The sequence below is a fragment of the Squalius cephalus genome (genome assembly GCF_949319135.1).
Source record: "Squalius cephalus genome assembly, chromosome: 21".
Taxonomy (NCBI): domain Eukaryota; kingdom Metazoa; phylum Chordata; class Actinopteri; order Cypriniformes; family Leuciscidae; genus Squalius; species Squalius cephalus.
The window spans coordinates 23,480,901-23,504,562 of NC_137142.1; the positions used below are offsets into that span (position 1 = coordinate 23,480,901).

The window sequence follows — 23,662 nt, forward strand, 5'->3', positions numbered from 1 at the left end:
TTTTCTATTTTAATATATGTTTCCTGTGATGGCAAAGCAGAATTTTCAGCAACTTGCTTGATCCTTCAGAAATCATTCAAATATTCTGATTAGGTGCTCAAGAAACATTTCTTATTATTATCACAGTGGAAAACGGTTGTGCTGCTTAATATTTTTGTGGAAACAATTTTGTGTAATATAAATTTTTTTCAGGATTTTTGGATAAGTAGAAAGTACAAAAGAACTGCATTTATTTGAAATAGAAATCTTTTGGAAAAATCTTCAGTAAATGTCTTGACGGTCCTTTTAGAAAAATTGAATGTGTCCTTGAAGAATATAAGTATTAATTATATAAAAAATTTCAATGTTGACCCATACTGAGCAAAACTTTAAAACAGTGGTAATATATACATATAAAAAGAAAGAAAAAAAAAGAAAATTCATAACCGAAAATTAAGTTAATTTTGAAAAGATATTATCAGAAACTAGCAGTATTTTCAGCCAATTCCAACATATTCAACATCCAATTCTTTTATATATAATCATATGCATAACTCTATAATCTCTTTTTCCCCTTGCACTAAACATAGGCAAATTTATGCATGCAGGAGAGAGCACTAGAGTTCAGCACTGGTTAGTGTACTCATCTCATCTTGGCTTCCAGCTCCCCATCTCTTTCAAGGAATTCAAGTATATAAACTTACTGGAACAAGGAATTTCTTAATCTCCTCCAGGGCATGGCTCATGCGGGAATAGGCTTCTCCAGGTGGTGCGAAAACTTCAATTAAAACATGAAGATCGTTGCTCAAATGGCCATATTTCGCCTCTCCACTTTTTCTTAGCTCTTCCTCCTAGAGATGGAAAAACATCAAGTCAGGAATTCTGTGTGAAGAATTAATCATATCATTAATGAATTAGATAAAGAGAGCTTTTCTTCCTCCAAACCGTATTATGCATATTTTGAACTGAGAGTGAACTGGAAAGGCATTAAAGGGATAGTTCACCCAAAAATGAAAGTTCTGTCATCATTTACTAATTACTTATGTCTTTTCAAACCTGTATGACTTTTGTGGAACAATTATTGACTGACTGACTGACTTATTGAAGCAACTCTGGACCACATTGGTTTTCATTGTGTGTGCACAAAAAAAAAAAACATCTTTTTGTTCCACAAAAGAAATGAAATCATATAGGTTTGGAACAACACGAAAGTGACAGAATGGAAATTTTTAGGTGAATTATCCCCTTATGAAAGAAGCTCTTTTTATGTTTTTTAAAACATAAAATGTTTTTTTTGTGAACAATGGAACCTATCAACACCTTTACTCTGTAACACAGATAATGGGAACGTAGATTCAAATCATTAAGCTTAAATCTGCCTGAGGGCTTTTTGTCAGAAATAAATTTACACTGTCACCTTTCTGATTAAATCCTGCCATTGGAAAAGCAAAAAAAGGGTGATATTTAACAGAGGTATTCAGTTTTTCAATTCTCTCTGATTGCTGAAGGTGTTCTGTGGCTCTTCACAAAACTTGAAACTTCCGAAAGCTTGTAATTACGGCAGACAGCGTTTCTGTTTTATGTTGATTACCGTTCGGCTGTGGCTGAGACAGAAGGGCTTTGATGACATAGAAGCCTGATCACTGATACGGGCCCTTGTAGCCCCTTCAGCTTTAATAAACACTTACTGATGTCATCTCTGTATCATGTCAAAGTGACCCAAGCACTTTTTCCATCATGCTTTGCATGGACAAAAGGTCAGGAGACACTTAAGCTTTCACAACATTTCTGAGAGGCGTAATCATATTTTGTTGGGCTCCGGTATACGCCAGCTGACGAATTGTGCAGATGAGATGGTTCAGATGGTAATTTTGTGAGTAGACACAAATATATGTGTGTAGGCGTTGGCACTGTGGGTGTCTCCAGATTGACTTAAAAATGGACAGACAGACAAAAGTAGAGGCAGGAGACGGTGAAAAGGCTGCCGCCTCATTTCCAGTCCTGGAAAACTGTTCGTCAGATGACATTTGTTCGGCTTCAAGTCTGAAAGCTTTAACTTTCCTTTCATGTCAATCCACGAAGAAAATGTTCTGTTGTTTCAAAAGGTAGGCCTGTCTCCCAGGATTCATTTCAAAAGGCACTCAAGTAAGCATGTCTAAGCACAGCAGAATCCTCTTCAAATATGACAAAATGAAGGGTTCCTCATATTTATTCCCAGTAAAGTACAAATAGCGAATCTGACACTTATAAGCTTGACAGTTATCCAGTACCCCTACGGAGTTAAAGAGCTCAGTTTTGAAACATTCGAACAAAATATTATAGAGCTAAATAAAATCTACTCCTAAAAGGCATCTACTTTTGTCTTACATAAAAATTAAGGATATGAGTTAAATGTTTCTGCTATAACATTTGTGTCTATCCCCAGATTAAGATTTGTGATACACAAATGTCTTTTTGCATGGTGGTGAATGTAATGTCCAAATTCCTGCCAATTTGCTGCACTCAGACACATGCTGTTCATCTACCTGCCGAGGGAATTATTCCAAATGCAATATTTTTTCGCTTTGTTAAACCCTGGATGAGGAGAGTCTTTTATACGAAGACCTCAGTAGGACTCTCAGATACTGCACAGACAAATCTATGGCCATAAAGATGCAAGGCAGACTCTTAATTTCATATGTATAACAAACCTGTACTAGCTCAAGGTGACTCTTTATAATGGAATATGTTTGCATTAATGATTGCCTTTGGGATTTAAAACAATCCAACAGGCTCTTGTTTGAGTTCTGCCATAAATTTAAATAGATTTCAGACCACGGTTCATCTGCATTGTCAAGAGTGTGAAATTCCAGTGAAAAGTGTGTTTATAAAACGTAAAAAAGAACACTCTGTCTGCTTGTAGAAACCCCACACAGCTATTTGGAAAAAAACAATGCATATTCCGGTCTCATTTGTTTCTTTGGACACCTTTTTAGCATTTAACAATATAAGGCATTTGTCAATAAGATCATACTGTAAGACACTGGTCTTGTTTGTTTCTATGAAGTTATTGCAATGACGACAGATTTTAAACAAAATGCATAATGTATGTTTAAAGTCTGAGGGGTAATTAATTAAGAAAGCATTACGGCCATAAAATAATCTTTTATTTGCATGCTATCTGTATTGCTTGAGAACGCAATTCACTTAAGGAATTATGTAAATCAGATAATGGTAAATTTGGGGCTGTGTGCACAACGCGATTCCAGTTTGCGGCGATGCAAATGTAGAAATGGACGCGAGGCCACAAATACACAGAAACACATGTATGTATGTGTGCATGCAAAAGAGGAGATAAAAAAAAAAATAATTATAGAGCTTAATTTAAATAGAAAGGAGTTTTTTTAGCTGAAAAGAATCACAGCGCTAAAGCATACTTGCAGCACCTGGTAAAAATAGATTGCAGGTGGTATGTGAACAAGACACAGGATTTTGCACTGTATACTACATTTCATTCCTCTAACAAGTTCTGAACACTTTTCAGAGACCAAATGAGGTCAAAGCAGATTTTGTGTAAATAATTCATCTCAGATAACTGTAGATGCATTGCTGATCGCACAAACAGAAATTTACTGGTGACTTTGTAGAAAACAATTCTTCAGTTTAATTCTCATCTTTGCGTCGTTAAAAAAAAGTTTTGTTCTTGGATGAACAAAATTCAACATGCACACATCAACCGAATGTCACGTCTCCATGCTTCAGTTGTGCCTAACTACACCCCTTGACAGCAGTAAAAATCGCTGTAGCACACATCCTCGCTTTGCTTATTGAATTATTCTATTTCATACACTATGAAAGAAAACGAATATTTGCTTGATATGAATGTTTTTAATTCAATGGAGTCACATTCAATAAAAATTTAATTAAAATGAACAATTTATTGAACTGGGGAATTCAGGATGGCCTATCATGAGATGATAGGAGCAGCAAACCGAGAACTATTAAATTTGGAACGATTCTCTGGCTAGGCAAATGACCAGCATGTCTCTTAGGGCAGCTGTTTGGCTGAACATTTCACTCACCACCGCTCAATCCAAAGCACGTATAAAATAGTTCCACTGAGAAAGATCCATATAGTGAATAGCCTCAACAGCTCCTTTATAACAGGGATATAGTTGATCCTCCAAACAAACACTGATCATTTTTTTCCAAAACACCAAACATAAGTCTGTTAGGGTTAGCTAACCCTAACCCTAAGTCTGAGGAGTTGTCATATCAACATTCAAAGACCCCATGAAATCAAAATAGGAGTTTTGTGGATTTTAATCCATGTGTATTTGCTAATTCACAGACAAAGTCATCTTTTTACAGATACATTTTTTTAAATGTAGTAAAATGCACAGGAAAATCATCAAAAAAAATGTACATGTTCCACTAACAGGCATATCCTCATTATATCTTCATCAGCCTATCAGAAACCTTACTGCAATGTCCGAACTAAAGTCTATATGTCCCCAACTTTCTGTTTCAATAGGAAATATGTCAACACTAGAAAGAAAACTATGCTAATCAAACCATTTCATGACAGCTTTTGAGCTGAATGAGAGAGAACAGGCTTTATTTTCAGCCAAATCACACAATTTGTGAGTCAATGTTTAATCATTTACCCACTCACTCATGGGCGAAAAACATTGACAATGAAATTAGTAAACTGCTCTTTTATGCAAATATCATTCAGTTATTGTGCAAGTCCTACCATGTGCATTACTTTATCACAAATAATAGCGCACTGACCTGTGTATTGTTTGAGATGTATACTTCTCTTTTCAAGAATGTGTACAACGTCAGTAAATGCTAAAACAGCAGTTCCCCCTCTATCTAGGGGCATATGTGCAGGTAATGATCTTCAGTCTCAGCGTCCTCTCACACTTTGCTCTGTCAGCTCTGATGCTTGTTAGACTCACAGAAATGAAAGGTTTACAGGATTTAAGGGATAAAACACTCTGCACTGGAATAAATGCAGTTGCTTTTGCCATAAGTACTGTAGTTAGCTTAGATATTTAGGGTCAGATTTACTAAACAGGGCAAATTAGCGTGAGAGCGCAATCCCATAAAAGCGCTGATGGGATGGGAATGGAAAGTTCTGTATGAGATCTACTGATGACGCACAAATTAAAGAACGCAGACACAGCCGGATCATTTCCATAATGACCAATGCAATCTATCAAGAGCAGCACAAAGTAGCGTTTGGTTTAAGACATGCTTTTTTGGTCAGTAAATAATGGCGCAAATACCAGTAAATTGACCAGCAAACCTTAGGAAATCACCTTGCGTCATCCATTTAAATACGCTCCTCCCATAAATTTTGTGTCTAAATGGAAATGCATATGCAATAAGGTCAGCCGCAAAAACAACTGTCCACGCCTTTTCAGCGCTAATATTTCACTGCGTGGCTTTAGTAAATCTTGACAGTATTTTTTAAAGCCAAAAGAAGGTTTGCGCTGGCGCAAGCTGTTAGTAAATATGCTGATTTAGTTATGGCATTTATGTTTAAAAAAACATATCAATGTCATTAATAATAATTCCCAAACCATTAATGAAACATTAAATTTATACAGTACACATGGCGAAAAAAGAGAGTTGTTGCCAGTCATCTTACCTTGCCTTTATCCCTCATTGAACCCTTGCCGAGGATGGACATCTTTGCTCCTGTTTCCTCCTGTAATCTTTTCATGGAATTGCCCCTGGGCCCCAGCAGTTTCCCAACAAAATTAAACTGTAATAAGGAGAGAAAAGGCAATAGGTTGGTCTCTCACACTGCCTGCTTCTTAGACGGTTGCCTCAGTTACCTCACAGTCAATAATAAAAAAAAACATTTGGTTTTTCTCATCATGCACAAAACCAGTTACAGTGAGAGAATGAAAAATTCTTTTCTGGTTTAAAATTAAATCTGTGGCAGTCGTCGATCAAATGTATTTTTCTGCCATTTGCACATTTTTTGTAAAAGTTTGTCAGAAACGATTAAAAAAGATGTGAGAGTCTACACCTGTTTCTGTAGGGCACTGTAGCCACTCATGTGTCTAATCGATGTTTGGGGTCAGTGGTTGGGCTCCACTGCTTTCAGAGATATTATAACATGTACCAAATGCCAAAAGGGATCTTCAAAACGATCCAGGAGTCCATGCTTGAATGAGGCATAATGTAATGAGTTCATTTCCAATGGGGATTCAAGTAATACTACCCAGATGATGAGCTATCCAGCAACTGCCTTGAGGCAGCAACTAACATTTCAGTTGCACAGCAGATCAGCGGTCATTGAGAACACTTGGTCATCACCATTTTTTACTCACATCTGTGCATCATACAACTGTATCTTCAAAGAATTACAGAGTCTTATACATTACAATCAGATTTGGGCTGCTGAGGATTGTCTAATGCCCATGATAAAAACAAATTGTAAGTAGTCAATAAATGCTGCCATTGAAAGAAAAAGTGCCCTTGTATAAAATGGTGCATCAAATTCCCTTTATAACAGTGTCACTTCATCACTGTCTGCTCATGTTCAGTGTTCATCACTTTTTCTGATGTATTGCCACAATCCCCTTAGCCAGCAGCCCCTCTAAATTCACTTTAGATTTAATATGTTTTTGAGAAACCTTTTAAAAAGGCATTTTTCACTGTCTTTACTAAGGACAATAAAACAGAATAAGATAGTGATCTTTTGGATGTTGAAAATGCATCTAAACAGATTGTTGTTTCTGGTCATCAGATTCTGATCACTATATCAGTTATATATATACACATGTATCTAGTTCAGTCATAAAACTCTAGATGGTTGATAGGTACTGCAAGCAATCACATTATTACTGCATGGTACAAACTGATTGGCCTCTGCTGATCCTGCAGCCAATGAGATTGTTTGCCTAACATTTTAATAGTCTGGTTCAGGTTGCTGTAGGGTAGCCCTGCAGCGAGCTCTCAGAGTTCCCCTGAAACCCTCCACCACCCCCAGCTCCACCTGTCTAGATCTGCTGTGGGATTTATGTATGCATATTCATGCAGCAACAGCATTACTTACATACTTACAGCAGTGTTTCAGTGTATCTTTGGGCAGTAGCAAGCCCATTGCTCTGCAGCAGCAAGATGACATCAGAGCAAATACATTAACACTGTCATATTCATAGACTATTGACAAGACTATTGTTGTCATGATTTAAATATATATCACAGATATATATTCATAAAGAGCGAGAGAGAGAGAGAGAGAGAGAGAGAGAGAGAGAGAGAGAGAGAGAGAGAGAGAGAGAGAGAGAGAGAGAGAGAGAGAGAGAGAGAGAGAGAATATACACTCTCACTATTTTTCACTAACTTGACACACCATTTTACAAAACACACGCTAAATGGGAAAAGACATTAAGAAACAGAATAAAACATTTCCAGAAATGGCTAAAATGGGTTTCTCTGCAAGAGTTTTGCCAAATTTTATAGTGCAAAATGTGTAAATAAATAAATATAGGTTGTACTAGTCAACAATTGTGACAATCCATAACTATAACAGACATGAAGCATTCTGTGTGGAACACATAAACAGTTGCATCATTTTGGAGAAATTGCTGTTTACTAGTTGCTGTTAATTTTTAGACCAGTAAGTCAGACATTACTAAGGGAAGAGAATTTGCCCTTCAAATATTTGCAAAGGTTAGCTGATTTGTGGCGGCCAGAATGAAACAGTTGGGTATAACACATGTTGACATACCCTGCCTAGCACATTGCTGGAAACTCCTCAACACATGCTCTTCCCAGCCAGGCTGTAGAAGCAGCTGTAGGGAACTCTAGCTGGTGGAACGCAGAAGAACTGTCACTGAATTTGGCTGGAGCCACAAAGCAAATGCAAACAGTTTCAGGTGAAAGGGTGAGGTGTGGGTAGGGCAGTATATTTAGCAACACCGCAGCACTGCGCCAAAGCGTGCTGACCGACTCTCTCAGAGTGGAGGTGTGCTGTTTGCATCCCCTCCAGTGGGGTGTGTATGACAGGAATACTCTGCAGCTGGCTGGGTGCCTCGGAGCAGATGGTTGCCTCAGCTACAGTGTGAAGATGCTCACTGGGCGGCTGCAGTGGAGTGGCCTGTTTTCATTAAGCTAATGAATGTCCGGAGTCACTCTCCTGCTCCATGGTGGGCAATTTAGGCTTTATTAGGGGGCACAGTTCAGTGCTGGATGAGGTTTGAAGTGATGCAAGCTGTCCCTCGCAGTCCCCGGCAGAGGCAGGCCGCAGAATGATGGGCATTATGCAGCACTGACAGGCTGAGGATGATAAACCTGACAACCGGAGGCGTAAGTGTCAAACCGCATTGGCTTATTATGAGCAAATGTGACTTCTAAGAAAGTACACATGGTGTGCTGTTGTGATGGAGAATAGATCACTAACCCACACTTCTAGAGCCTGGAACAGTGTGTACGTCTGAAATCACTGCAAAAATCCTGGGAAAGCATGCATTGCGGTGTTCATTGATGACTTAAAAAGCCCGGATGGCTATTCACTGTGCTGTCATGCAGAATCACTTATTTTTGGAGCCCGCAGTGAGTTTAGAGAGAGTGTGTGTGTGTGTGTGTGTGTGTGTGTGTGGCTGGCTGAACAAATGACTTTTCACACTTGAGTCCCTTTGACAGGGACCTTCACCTGCGCTCAGCGCTCGCTGATGTGCATTACATTGATTTCTCTGTCAAAATCTTTTCAGAAGCCATTCAAGACCACTGAGCTCTTGATCAGCTTCATATTGGCATGATCGCCGCCAGACACATTTTACCATCATCACATACTGACAGACATCCCATCGGAGACATTTCTGTTGACTCGTCATGTCTGCTGTAACTACACAATATGCAGGCAAAAAGCATATTTCGCCATTGAGGATTAACGTAACCATGCATGCTCATGAAATTTCCTCTCTTTCTTTTTTCTTTCTTTCAAGGAACAAATATAATCACTAATATTTAATTACCCTGCATAAGCATAGATGAAATTTGGTATGTTATTTTGGTTTGAAGAGAAGAGAAGAGAAGAGAAGAGAAGAGAAGAGAAGAGAAGAGAAGAGAAGAGAAGAGAAGAGAAGAGAAGAGAAGAGAAGAGAAGAGAAGAGAAGAGAAGAGAAGAGAAGAGAAGAGAAGTTGCCATAGACATTTTTTTTGCCAGGAATTAAGCCTGCGAGATCATCAAGTTTTCTGACGTGGAGTTTTTTAAGAATTTTGGAACTTAAAAATGGGTCACAGACCAAATAAGGTTGAGAATCCCTGCACTAAGACCAGCTTTGCTTGTTAATTCAAACTTCTTCAGAAAGAGTCTTAGGAGTTTAAAATCTGTCTCCTACCCTCTAATGCATTGTGAACTTAATGCTGAATTTCATTTTGTGGTGCACTAAGAGTGCTGTTCTAGAACATTTCTCTTCTCCCAATCTCAACAGATGCAAATTAATGCAAATTGTTCCTCTATAGTTATCTAAGTCCTATTTTAATCTGCACTTTCATTCAGCAAAAGTACATATTCTTATCTGTCATGAAAAAACAATAGTATACTAATCTATTTTTGATGAACATCACATCCAAAACATTGGAACAGGGGATCTTGAGGGACACAGGTAAAGTTTCAATCTGCTGCCAATTTACAATGACTGAATATAATCAACTGAGCTAAAGAGAGATTAAAGGGGTCTAATTTTGCTACTTTACAGGTTCATAGATTTTGGTTTATGCAGTCTACTAGAATATGTTTGTGTCATTTAATGTTTTGGTTTCTTTAAAACCCGCCATCCAAAAACCACAGTCTGTATTGACTGGTAGACCGGCCCCAGTCTGTTGTGATTGGTCTACTACCACTTACAGTATGTGTTACAGAAATGTAACGGCCCTTAGTATAATCGGCAAGTTTCAGCTGCGGAGGCTTCCTGAGGTGCTGTAAACACTACTGTAACTACGCTAATTATGGTATCAGTTTTGCCATATCGGTTCGAGTCCAGAAAATTACAGTCAAGAAGAACAAGTTGATCAACCCAAAACACCTTAACAAGCACAAATTGTGCAGGTACTTTTGGACATTGTGACAACACAGTACTAATGCAACTTAACCAGACTTTACCCTTTTGTTTTTGCATATGCCTTGGGTGGGAATTATTTAAATGAGGGAAAAAGCATTTTTCTTTAAGCACAAGACACATGCCATCTTGTGTTATTTACGGATTTAGGTTTCAGACTGTGGCAATTAAACTTGCAATTATAGACTGCAGAAACAGCTACAGTCTGCATCGTATCCACTATAAATGACTATGATGTCTAGAGCCAATAAACTTCTAAATATCCTCAAGGCTGTTTCAGCAAAAAAATGGCACAAAACTGCTCAGGCTTCACAACAAAATGTGCTGCCAGCCAAAGCTGGCGAAGTGACCACTTAACATAACCATTAGTGCAGTTTGAGTTGGAGGCTGAAACATAGCACCCTTCCCATAAGCTGTGAAACCAGATAAGATCCACAGATGGAGTTAGATGACTACTGCCAGTGTAAGCCAGCTGTGCTCCTAGCGAGGTCTAGCACTGGCTGATAGCAGGATTATTATTGGGGACTAGGACTGGGAGAGATGTAATAATGGCCAGGAGAGATGGCTTGGCCACAGTCAATGGACATGGGTATTAGCAGAGAATGGTTTAAACAGTGGCAGAGTGCTATGGTGTTAAATAGAGATGAGAGTCATAGAGCCAGTGTTGGCTGTTAGAGGAGGCTAATGAGCTAGCAGGAAGAGGGAGAGCTTTAATACTGGGCAATATTCATCAATATTCACCTCTAACAACAGAATAAGCCAAAAGGCTTCGCAATAATGACTAATATAGAATATTTGAATATTTTTACATTACTGTTCAAATGTTTGGTTTTTTTTAAAAGAAGTCTCATGCTCACTGAGGCTGAATTTATTTGATAAAAAATCCAGTAAAAATGTTAATGTTGTGAATTATTATTACAACTGAAAAGAAAAAAAAAACTTCTCTACTGAAAAATTGAGAAATGTAATTTACTCCTGTGATGGCAAAGATGAATTTTCAGCAGTCATTCATCCAGTCATCAGTGTCACATGATCCTTAAAGCTACACTGTGTGATATTTTCCCCCATCTATGTATATGACTACCCAGTGAATATTAGTTTCTGTTCCTTTCAATTTCGAGGGCGTTTTAACTCCTACGGTGGCCGTATTATTCCAAGATTAACATGGCTTCCAGTTCGACTTCGTCCAATTGCGCCTTTAAAACTATCACCTGTGATCCGTCGCAGCACAGATTTATGTTACAAGGTAAACAATACTTTTTCACCATTGACGCGAGGAAAAGTAACGCAAGTTATACTAGAGGTCGTTCTGGCGTTATGCACAACCATGCTATGGTTAGACAAGCAACTATAAAACTTCGAATTTACACAAATAGGCTGAATTACCTGTCGAGAAGAAAGCAGGCAACTTCTGCGTCCGTTTTAAAATCTTTGCTCCTCATGAGCTCTTTCCATCTGGGAAAAGTTACTCCAGTATTGACTTTAGTCTTGCTGATTTGCCTGTTGCGTTGACGTTTTAATTCTCTCTTTCGCTTCCTTGGCGACTCTGCTACATGTCCTCGAAAATAGGCGTGATCCTCCATCAGCAATCTTTCAAATCTGCCGGCAGTCGCGAGTAATCTCCCCCTCGCATTCGTCTCTGTGTCACTAAAGCGCGAAAGGCGAAGCTTGAATTTACAGGTATGTCCCTCTTTGGCTAATGTAGTTTCAAGATGGAGGGGCAACATGGCGACCGGCATTCGAACCGCTCACCCGTATGTACTTTCAATGGCAGATTATAAACTTAAGAGAATACTTTATTACTTGAAAGAAGTAAATATACATTAATGAGCACATATATTTTTGAAAGAACTAAGTGTTTTTTGCTAAGAATCAACTAAAAAAATTACACAGTGTAGCTTTAAGAAATCATTCTAATATGCTGATTTGATGCTAAAGAAACATTTCTTATTATTATCAATGTTGGAAACAGTTCTGCTGCTTATATATGCTTTATGATTCAAAAGTTTAAAACAATAGCATTAGTTTATAGAACTTTTTAAAGTCTTTACTGTCTCTTTTGATTAATTTGATGTGCTCTTGCTTAAAAAACTATGAATATTTGCCTGAAGGCAGAAAACTATATCTGACTTACTTTAAAACGTTATTATATAAATATTTAAGCATATTTATGCGGAAAATTAGATGCACATAAACAGAATGCATAACAAATACGTATGATATCAAACTACATCTAATTTATAACAACATCTAATTTAACATAGCCTATAGTATTATTATTATTATTATTATGCTAAATTAGATATAATATATACAATAATCAGTGTTACAAGATATGTGATAAATATACTCATATAGAGCTGGTAAGTCCCGCCCCTTCCGCTAACCCCACTGGACCTCTAGGTTGAAAAATCGTCAATGCAAGTGAATGGGAGAAAATAATTATTTTCTGGTCCCGTTTGAATTTTGCCATGAATGTGAACATATGTTGTCTGTGAATTTTTAATATAATTTTTCGTGTAAAGTATGCTACAATTTAGCTGGTAGAAGTTTGATACGGTTAGACTTTGTGTGAGAGCACTTTGTGGACTACAACTCTTCGCTGCTTTCAGACGGGAATCTGAAGAAAGAACAGCCGATTTGGTTTGAATGTTGACATTTGGGTACAAAACACACAGGCATCTCGATCTGTCTCCATAGATTATCGCAGCATTAGCACCGTGATTTGACAAGTGGAGGGAAATGTGTTATGGGGTGACGTCACATAGGCGACATGTAGTCTTTCTCGTTATGTCTTTTCCACAACTGCTAGCCAAAGAATCATACAATATACTGTCAAACTCGTAACATGAAAAATTATATACAAAATCCACAGACAACATATGTTCACATTCATGGCACAATTCAAACGGGATCAGAAAATAATTATTTTCTCCCATTCAATTGCATTGACGATTTTTCAACCTAGAGGTCCACTTGGGGTTTTACGGATGGGCAGGACTTACCAGCTCTATACATACATACATACACATACATACATATACACACATACACATTACATATACACACATATACACACATATATACAATACACACATACACATATTTTTGAAAGAACTAAGTGTTTTTTGCTAAGAATCAACTAAAAAAATTACACAATGTAGCTTTAAGAAATCATACTAATATGCTGATTTGATGCTAAAGAAACATTTCTTATTATTATCAATGTTGGAAACAGTTCTGCTGCTTATATATGCTTTATGATTCAAAAGTTTAAAACAATAGCATTAGTTTATAGAACTTTTTAAAGTCTTTACTGTCTCTTTTGATTAATTTAATGTGCTCTTGCTTAAAAAACTATAAATATTTGCCTGAAGGCAGAAAACTATATCTGACTTACTTTAAAACGTTATTATATAAATATTTAAGCATATTTATGAGGAAAATTAGATGAACATAAACAGAATGCATAACAAATACGTATGATATCAAGCTAAAAATGCATGTTCCAACGTACTGAACATTGTGTTCAGTGCAGCTTGAGAAAAGGTAATAGCCTGAGGTAAAGTTAATGATGGATCCCCTGCATTAAAGAACCCATATTGACAGCACAGATGCAGGGTTTAAGCACAGATGCAGACGAATTAAGACCATCTCAGAGTCAGGAGGCTGACAAGTTAAAAGACTGCTACCCATACAGATGAGAAGCATCCACTCTCTTCCCCAGACTACATTTCCCATGTTCCTTTGGTGTTAGCTCTTAAAACAAACATATGCCCTGGAAAAGTCCAAAAATTGGAAAGTCACACATTTACAATTTTCCAAGAGCAAAAATATTTGTTTGCTAAAGATTATGGCACCAATATCATTCCGCTGGCTGCTTAGTGAGTGTGTTATCCCATGGGGTGTTGGTCATTTGAAACATACTGGGATAAGCCTTATAAACCGATTAGGAAAGAAGCCATATTCCCATAGGCTCAGTGTTTCTTTCCATGACTTCCTGTCTCTCCAAATCTTGAACCAACAACTGTGCACAGCAAGAAAACCATTTTATCTGACCTCATGTTTACAATTATATAAATAACCTTCCTGAAAACAAATAAACGTGTCTCAGCAGGCTTTTAATTCATTAAGAAGATACAACTTCCTCACTATTGTTGATTTTTATGTTTCCCCTCTGTATTCGGTTTGATTTTGAATCTGTTCAGCAGCTTATCTATGTTAAACACCTTTGACAAGGTTGGTCGGCCTTTGGAACTAGGGAATTCTTTAACAAGACAACAATTCGATTATCTTTGTGTGCAGAGCTTGCCTACACCTCCATGTAAAGGTCATAAAACTGGAGACAGATAAGCCACAATCTATAGGGACAACAACCACCGGCGTTACTACTCAACGGATTAGTTGTGTTTCAGAACTATAAAGGCAAACCTTAGTGGTAGATCTGCAAGCGCCTTTTTTGTTGCTGATTGGATTTGACGAAAGGTTTAGGTAAAGCTGGAAGTTTACCACAACAATAAAACAGCATTGTGAATTCGGAATGCAAGATTTCAATGCAATAATGCAGAAACACACCATTTCTTGCTGTTTAATGCTTAAAAACATGTTCTCATGTGTTCACTTTTTTTACAACACTGTAAATGATAAGCAACATACTGTAGAATTAATGTAAAATAGAAACAAAGCCCTGAAACCTGGGCATTTTTTTAACATTGATTAATAGATATAACAACATCTAATTGAACATAACCTATAGTATTATTATTATTATTATGCTAAATTAGATATAATATATCCAATAATCAGTGTTACAAGATATTTGATATACACACATACACACTAGTGGTGTGCGATGCTGGGTGGCGCGTCATGTCAAAAAATGTCCCCGGTGCAGATACTTTGAAAGAGGTTTAAAAGAGAGACGCTCCCGTTCGCTCTAGACAGAGTGTTAGCTACTACACTCTTTTTTTCATTTTTGATTTATAGTCTAGTTAGTTTTGTATCATATATATAATGTGATTTTTGTTGATCAAGATCTAGCAGCAACAGCACATTTTACCTCTTGGGTGAGCGATTCACACGCACAGCTTTCCCTGCGCATGAAATCCCCCATTTTCCAGCAAACCAATGAGAACGCAAGAAAATGGTGATGATGCATAACAGCAGAGCATATATTAGGCGCCAAAGCTGCCGTGGATCCGCTTACCTAAAACCCACCGTAACTGGCAGATTTGAAAAAAATTACCGTAGTTCTGCAAATAAATAAATGACATACATTTACATACGTATTGCCAACATTTTACAATGTAGGCTGTATGGTACACCTCAAACAATGGATTTTATAGTAATTTAAACTGTTAATATTAATTATGAAGAGCATCCACAGCATATGGACCGCACGCCCCTGATACACACACACACACACACACACACACGTCATTATGTATATGTAAACATTATTATATCCTTCTGTCTATTACCTATAATATTTCTTTAGATATTTGTCATGTTACTCCATTCAATTATGATCAACAATATTTCTAGCTTACGATTTGACATGGGTTTGAAATAATGCAGCACAAAAATCAGAAAACAGTTGAAAATATGGGCAATGCAGCAACCGCCTAGTTTTTTTTGTTTTTGTTTTTTGCACCACTAGCATGTGCTGCTGCCTGGACATGTGTTTGTCAATTTAATGTTCAGCCAATGGAATCAGGTGAATGATAGCATAGCATAGCATAACTACACAACACACACTCAGTACCATTTTGATTCATCAGTGTGCACTGCACCAAATAAGCATAGCATCAACTGTGCCTCTAATGAGTCTGCACAAACAGATGTGCCCAAAGGACATTTGCTAAGTCTTAATTACAATCCTCTGACAAATCAGACGCCAAGGCAGTCTGGCTACCTTCTAAACCCTTGCAAACACAATGAAGTAGACTACAATGTAAAGCAAGATGTCCCAAATGTTTATGCACATGTCCCAGTTATACCTTCTGAATATTGTTGATCAAAAACACACTATTACCTATGGGAAAAAAATCCACAAATTTGCAGCGATGTTCAGATGTGCAGATATGCCCTTTGATAGATTGCCCAAATCCATCTCTTAAATCTAAATACAGTGGTTTCCATGGCGACCGTGTCTTTGACTTTAATAGATGGTGATGCAGGTACCCCATTCATCTCTTGGGCCTCCCTTTTGGTCTCTCTCTCTCTCTCTCTCTCTCTCTCTCTCTCTCTCTCTCTCTCTCTCTCTCTCTCTCTCTCTCTCTCTCTCTCTCTCTCTGTGTGTGTGTGTGTGTGTGTGTGTGTGACACTCTCTTGATTTCTATCAGTGCTCACAGGTATCAGAGGTCTATGTCAGCAGGGACTATATTTCATTGCAAACCACTGACTGTGCTTTTGTGCAAAGTATGGTAAATCAAACACTTTTGCATTCAGATAACTGATGAAAAAGGAAAACAGTGTAGTTTTGTGATGTCACAATGAAATATATACAGGTCTGTGCAAAGAGATATAAGGAAGAAGAGTTGTATGAGTAATAGTAGCCAGGATAAAAATATCCAGTGATTCAACATCTGGTGGACACCATCCACATCAACTAAGCATATTTGCTGATATTTTCAATACAGTAGCAGAAACTGTACTCCAAACTAGATGTAGAGGAGACTGGGGGTAATGTGACGCACTAAAAGTTCTCTATCACGTGGGATGAGACGTGATAGTGCTCGTGTTGTGAATTTTCCATATCACTGTAAAACGAAAATAAGCTCATAAGTTCATTTCACTCAAATATTACTGAAAGTTAATTGTATTTAACTGTTTTCCCGACAATCCATATTTCCATTGTTATAGAGAAGGGGGCGCTATTGCGCATCTTCTGAAAGAGTACAGATGAAATGTCCTGATAAAAACACAGGCGAAGGAAAGGCAGAAACATGCGATAGAAGTATTATCAAATATCGTGATTATGAAACATTAAACAGCAGAAGAAAGAAACTCATACAGGTTTAGAACAACTTGAGGGTGAGTAAATTATAGAATGTTCATTTTTGGGTGAACAATCCCTTTAACTGTGTACATGCAAAGGTATAGTGATAGTTTTTCACATTATAAATGTATTAATAGCACTTTTTTTTTGTTTGTTTAATATGTAAATGTTTAGTACACCAAAACAGACATTAGTAATGATCTGAGAATTATGAAAGAAAATGTTAAAAATGTTACAATTACCCAATTCCCAATGTTTCCCAATTCCCATACATAATGTGATGTTTTAATCAGTGAGGTGCATATCAGTAAATCAATCTATCTATCTATCTATCTATAAATAAGACTGAGCCAAGTTGTCCTCTCCTTTCAGGAACATGATGCCTCTGAATTGTGTAATTCATAAAGGGCATTGTGGACAATATGGCTGCAAATCATAGAAAACAAACAGCATTCTTTAATTAGAATTAAGTTTTAGTTCCCCTGTCTTCTCTAACCTTGTCAAACTCTCTCAGCACAGAGAAGCCTGTGAATTTAATATTCACTGACTGAATAAAATCATTTAAACAGAGCCTGCTGTCAGTGCTTCTGTAAATGCGTGAATTGTTCTTTCATATCTCTCAATAGATAAATAAAGTGATATGTGATAATTTGGGGGGAAAAATAATGTGCCATGAATATATATTGAACACGTCATTGCATTATAACACAACAGTGATGTGTAATTAATATCTTGTCATGTTAAACAAAAGGTCTTCAAAGCAATGGAGCAACGCATAAAAAGTCTCAATCTGAAATGATGCAGAGGAGTAATTACTCAGAAAAAGGAATTTATGTCAAGGTCAATATAAACATTAGAACAAAAAGGAAAAAAGAGCACAAAACAAAGGGCCATTCAAGGTCCACAAGGCCAATTCTTCATTATGCAAATATATAAACTGAAGTTAGCCTGATTTAATTTGAGGATCAAAGAAACCCAATATCGACTCCAGCTCATGCACTTATTCTGAGCTGCAGCAGAGATGCTCTTCCTTGGAGACGGTCTCATCAAGCATGATTAAACAAAACTCGGAGACAGGGCTGTCGTCACACACGGATTAATTAACTGCACGTAGATAAATCCTGGGGATTTGTAACAGAGAGCATAACATAAAGTCTAGACTCTATAAGCTATTATCTGTTATGGTCCACAAGTTCATTGATCAACTGATTTTGAGGTGAGGTGGCTTCTGAGTGTTAAGCTAACCTTTTTTTGGCCGTGTCTACACCAGAGAAATGGCTTATATATGCAAGCTCTGTATCAAGTGCAATGACAAGTAAAAAAAAAAAATTCTTAGCAGGACTTATTTTAAGGGATGAGCCGATATTAAATGTGCTGACACAATATGCTGATAATTATTTTGTTGTGTATTATATTTTGTTATTCGATACATGTTATGGGAGATAACCGATATATGGCTGATATTATAATTCTATATTTTTAAAATTCTACAAATTTTGGTAAATTTGTAAGTTTGTATTGTAAATTTGTATTGCATTAGGGGTTAACTGCAAGTGAATTTAGCATCACATTATAACAAAGTAAGAAAAACTGTATTTAATCTGAGATTTGCTCAAAATAAAATAAAAAATTGTTATTCAATTATTAGTGTTTTTAATAATTAAGTGAGTTATAATGCAAAGGTCATCTAAATGTAAAATTAGGAGAATTTTCAGAAAATTTAGATTCAGATAAATAAAAAACATATACTGGCTGATAACCGATATGATACCGATATTTTTATCTCAGATCAATAATAACCTAAGATGCTAAGATTAGATTCCAAAATGGATGTCCTTCGAAAAAGAGTAGGGGTGTAACCCCGGCATCCTGGCCAAATTTGCCCCTTGGCCCCTGACCATCATGGCCTCCTAATCATCTCCACCAGTAAGCTGATGTGTGGTGGGCGTTCTGGCGCAATATGGCTGCCGTCGCATCATCCAAGTGGATGCTGCACATTGGTGGTGGTTGAGGAGATTCCCCCATCTATGTAAAGCGCTTTGAGGTCTCAGAAAAAGCGCTATATAAATGTAACGAATTATTACTATTATTATTATTATTATAAAATAAAAATATCTTGCATGCATTGACACTATTTTGTGCAGTCACGCTTCGCAACAAAACTTGCATCTGAAAATTCGAACTCTTCACGCATCTTTTATCTGCTTATATGTGCGAGAAAAATACACCCTCTTATCGTGTAACAAAAACAATATGTAAAGTAAAATCCTAAAAAATTACATAAACTACACTTAATATTAATCAATGCGATGACATTTTACAGATATTTCTCACATTCCAGGAATATCACAAGAGAACTTTCCCATAAAATTACCATAACTACAAAGCAGCCAAGATCCTCAGGAAAGAGGGATTTGGGAAAACAAAAAGCCAGTGTTACAACTCGAACAAGACATGTAAAATCTAAACCTAAGGCGTGTTCTTTGTACTCTTTTTCGACAGCACAAATCTACTAAACCCATCAAACAGTCTGCGCATTTTAGTGCTCCAGGGATTCATTTCCTAAAGCAGAAACAGTAAGAAACGAGAGAGCATATGAGAAGCTCAGAAGCTTTATGGATCCGTCTGTGTGATGCTCATGGGCTTTTTCCACTCATTTTCAAAGCATCATTTTAAAGCAGCACAATACTGAATAAAAGAGTGCCGTGTGCACCGAACGTGATAACGATAGAGTAGTCTGAAGTAAATAACCAGTTCCCTAAAATACAAACCATTTCCATTTAAAATATAGCACTGACTTTACTATTAATGGCAAAACTGTGTTGTGCAACATGTAGCCTAATATTGTTTCCAGATGAATCAAACCAGGCAGTTCTGGAACTTTAATGACTGAATCACTATAATCAAACTATCAGCGGAAATCAAACTTAACCACCAAATACACTACATGTCTTATTTTATGACACATTTAAATACCTCAGCTATTAAATGTGAATAAAACTGATCAACATAAATACAATTGCTACAAAGTCAAAGCCCCACAAGATGTTCAATAAATCAACAGACTTGGTCCAAAACTGACCATGTTGCTAAATAAAATGCAACTCTATTGGCACTGAGAAGCTGAAATTTCCTAATAGATGCATGAGATGCCAGCTGGTAATAAGTTAAAAAAAAAAACAAGATTAATTTCCTGATTACAAGATTAGGCAGAATAATGGTTGAACAGCTAGAAGCAGTTGTGGCGTGCCTGTTACTCTGAGAAAGCCATGGAACCAGGACAGAAATGTAAGGTGTAAATAACAGCAGATCTGCAGTGCAGCACAAATCAGATTCTGACACCATCTAGTTTGCTCCTGCCAGATACAGAACGCATTAAGTCATTACCAAGAGCACAGCGATCCCATAAAGCTAATGAATTGCTTTCGATCCTCTCTGATCTCCATATGACTATAACATTGATTTGGCACTCACGTCATCACTCCTTTGCACGTTGCATGGAACACCGAGGTCTTACCTTGGGATACTGCTGCACCGGGATCAGCACGCGCTCTGATAGCTTGATGTTTTTGTTGCTGATGATATCCAAGTATTTCTTCACCTCACCATCTTTCCTCAACTCGTCTCCTTCAAACTTTTCGATCTCTAAATGAAAGAAAAACAACGTGTTGCCGTCAAATAATGTCAAGATTTGCCTTGATCGACTCAGAAAATCAGAAAAAAAAAATTAAAAAAAATCTTTCTCATCTTCCAGTGGAACATTCAGTAACAACAATTAAATAAACACTCAGCGTACAACGTATCAACGTAACTTGACGGCGTAAGCCTTCTAAGCCCTCATTCGCATGACAAACACAAATTGAAAAGCTGCTGCGCAAAACTGTAATATTTTGTGCTTGAGGAATTTTATGGTGCTTTTGAGAATTGAGCCGGAGACTTAGCAGCCACACAACATTAAAGAGGCTTGAAATGAAGCTGTCACCTGGCTTCCTCCAGGGAACCCCTTCTGTCGCTGCTAAATTAATGCTCAGCAGAATTGAGAATTATGAACCTGTACAAGTCGTGTAAAACATGGAGCAAGAAAGGGAAGGGAAGTCAGCAGGTGAAGGGAGACCATTATTTTTCACCTCCCCTCTGGTGAGACTCTCAGCTGCTTATAGTTTTGAAAGATATTTCAGAGATAAGTTGCTTGTTTTCAAACGTTTTATTGATATATTAAAATTAATTAACCAAGATTCATTTTGTGGTTCCAGAAGATGTTCTGTATAGCAGAACTGTTTTCAAAAAAGAGAAAATAAAAAGAAATTTGATTTCAGTTTATCTTGATTTTATGTATTTATTTTTAGCATTTTTATTTCGATTATTTTAACATATTAAAAAAAATTGATCAATTTAAATATCTGCGGGGCCCACTTGGACTCCTGGTTTCAGCCAGCCCCTGGTTAAGAACCACTGCTTTAAACCAAACCTATTTTCTCTTGAAGATCTTCTTTCTAACTCTCTAGCACTAACAAGAGGTCGTACCCATACACTTACTCTCAGGCGGCTGTAAGTGACTAATAGCAAAGAATCTGCAAAAGGACAACAGCAAGAAAGGGTGAAATTTTTATCACAAAAGTAAACAATAATGTGATTTAAGTAAAAGTCGCCTGATTCTGATGATTGATTTTATTTTTTTGCCCTGAGGATGCCATTCTTCCTGTCGTCTTACTCTTTTCTCTAGCTGAGAGGCATGAAAGAAATCAAACCAGGCTGAAAATGAAGCATATTTGGAAATGGAAGCTTGTTTCCGCCACAAAACTAAAAATTAAAAAGGTAATTGCGACTTTTTATCTCACAATTCTGACTTTTTTTCTCACAATTGTGAGTTTGCATCTCACTATTCTGACTTTTTATCTCAGAATTGCATGATATTAAGTCACAATTGTGTGTTATAAAGTCAGAAATGCATGATTTAAAGTCGCAATTGCTTGTTAAAGTCAGAATTGTGAAATATAAACTCGCAATTGCAATTGTGAGATTTAAAGTCAGAAATACATGATATAAAGATGCAATTGCATGTTGTAAAGTCAGAATTGTGAGCTCGCAATTCAGAGGAAAAAAGTCAGATATATAAACTTATAAACGAGAAAAAAATTTCTCGCAATTGTGAGTTTATATCTCGCAATTCTGACTTTATAACACAAAATTGTACGTTTATATCTCGCAATTCTTACTTTATAACACGCAATTGCGACTTTATATCAAGCAATTCTGAGATAAAAAGTCAAAATTGTGAGATGTAAACTTACAATTGTGAGATAAAAAGTGGCAATTATCTGTTTAAATGTTTTATTCTGTGGCGGAAACAAGCTTAAAAGGGAGACCTAACAATATGAAATGCTGAGAAATTATGTTAGGGAAAGTGCATATGGACACCTTCCTGAAATAATATTTGTTTCTGCAAAAACAGACATAAATTGTAGCATAGGAATGTGAGGAAAGTATAAGCTCTTTGTCCTCTTGCTTATCAATATGCATTTGAAACATGAAAAGCACTTCAGTGCAGACTTAGTAATTGCAAATGTATCTCATTGTAATGCACAGGGAATGCTTTTCTATTTGCACAGAAAAGATATGATCACTCAAAATACAAAGCTGCTGTATTCCTTTGACTTTTTGCATCATAAGAACTGCCAGTGAGCTGAAAAACAAACAAATTCAACATGAAACTAACAACAGTGCTGTAAGACCTCATGTGATTTTGGATTTCATTGATTTTGGATGGCCTTAAAAACTATAAAAAGACATCTCTTGAGTATGCCATGCAAGCATGCATGACAACCCTAACTAACAAAAATCTCTGGGTGCTATTTAGGAGATGGTCATCTGATCTTATTGAGTGATTAAAATACCAAAGACCAAAAAGTCCACAAATGGGCTTTTAGTTGATACATATAACAATTTCAAGGGTGAGTGGCCCTGTGGAATGAGTATCACAGCATAATAGAGAAGATTCAGGCTTAAATTCTGGTCTGGCATCTTTCTCTGGCATTTGTTGTTACACACTTCCAAAAACACTTCAGCCCAGCTTAAGAAGTACCCTATACGGTCACCGACGCATGAACAAAGATTAAAAATAAAATGAAAACTTCAAACATTCGAATCCAAAACAAATAAAAAAAATCTATTAAAAGCCAGCAAAATCTATTCACTGCAGAATTTGTTCATTTGTAAATTCCATCCTCTTGACATTTCAATAAGCAGGAAAAATGAAATGAAACATCACAGAATGAAACTTGTCAAATTTATTCACTCATCTAAGGGCTCTGTGAAGTTTCTCTTTGGTTGTAGTTCACAAGAATTATATGATCCTTGTTCAGCTTGAACCAATTTTTGAATGCTGGATCCATCCAAATAATAATGTTCTCAAAGACAAATGAAAATGCGAAAAGACCTTTGGGCCTAAACAATCTGAGGTCGATCCATTACCATAAATTGACCAAAAAAAACCAGGCTGGTATGGTTTTCCGAATTTTACCGGTATTAGTGCCACAGCCCACAGTATTGTTCCCTATATAATACATTTTGCATCCCTTGATTCACCTTTTTCTTGCAATCCATAAAAAAGACAACC

General features: G+C 36.9%; 1 protein-coding gene across 2 annotated transcripts in view; it reads right to left on the reverse strand.

The window, feature by feature from the left end:
• The window catches only part of khdrbs2 (KH domain containing, RNA binding, signal transduction associated 2), a gene marked incomplete at its 5' end in the record, with an annotated part of 64,977 nt that overhangs the window by 31,631 nt on the left and 9,684 nt on the right, over positions 1 to 23,662 (reverse strand). For both annotated transcript variants that reach the window (XM_079854704.1, XM_079854705.1), the window contains 3 exons: positions 684 to 830; positions 5,618 to 5,734; positions 20,564 to 20,691. In XM_079854704.1, the coding sequence (XP_079710830.1) occupies positions 684 to 830; positions 5,618 to 5,734; positions 20,564 to 20,691 (392 nt within the window). The remainder of the gene's footprint in view (positions 1 to 683; positions 831 to 5,617; positions 5,735 to 20,563; positions 20,692 to 23,662) is intronic.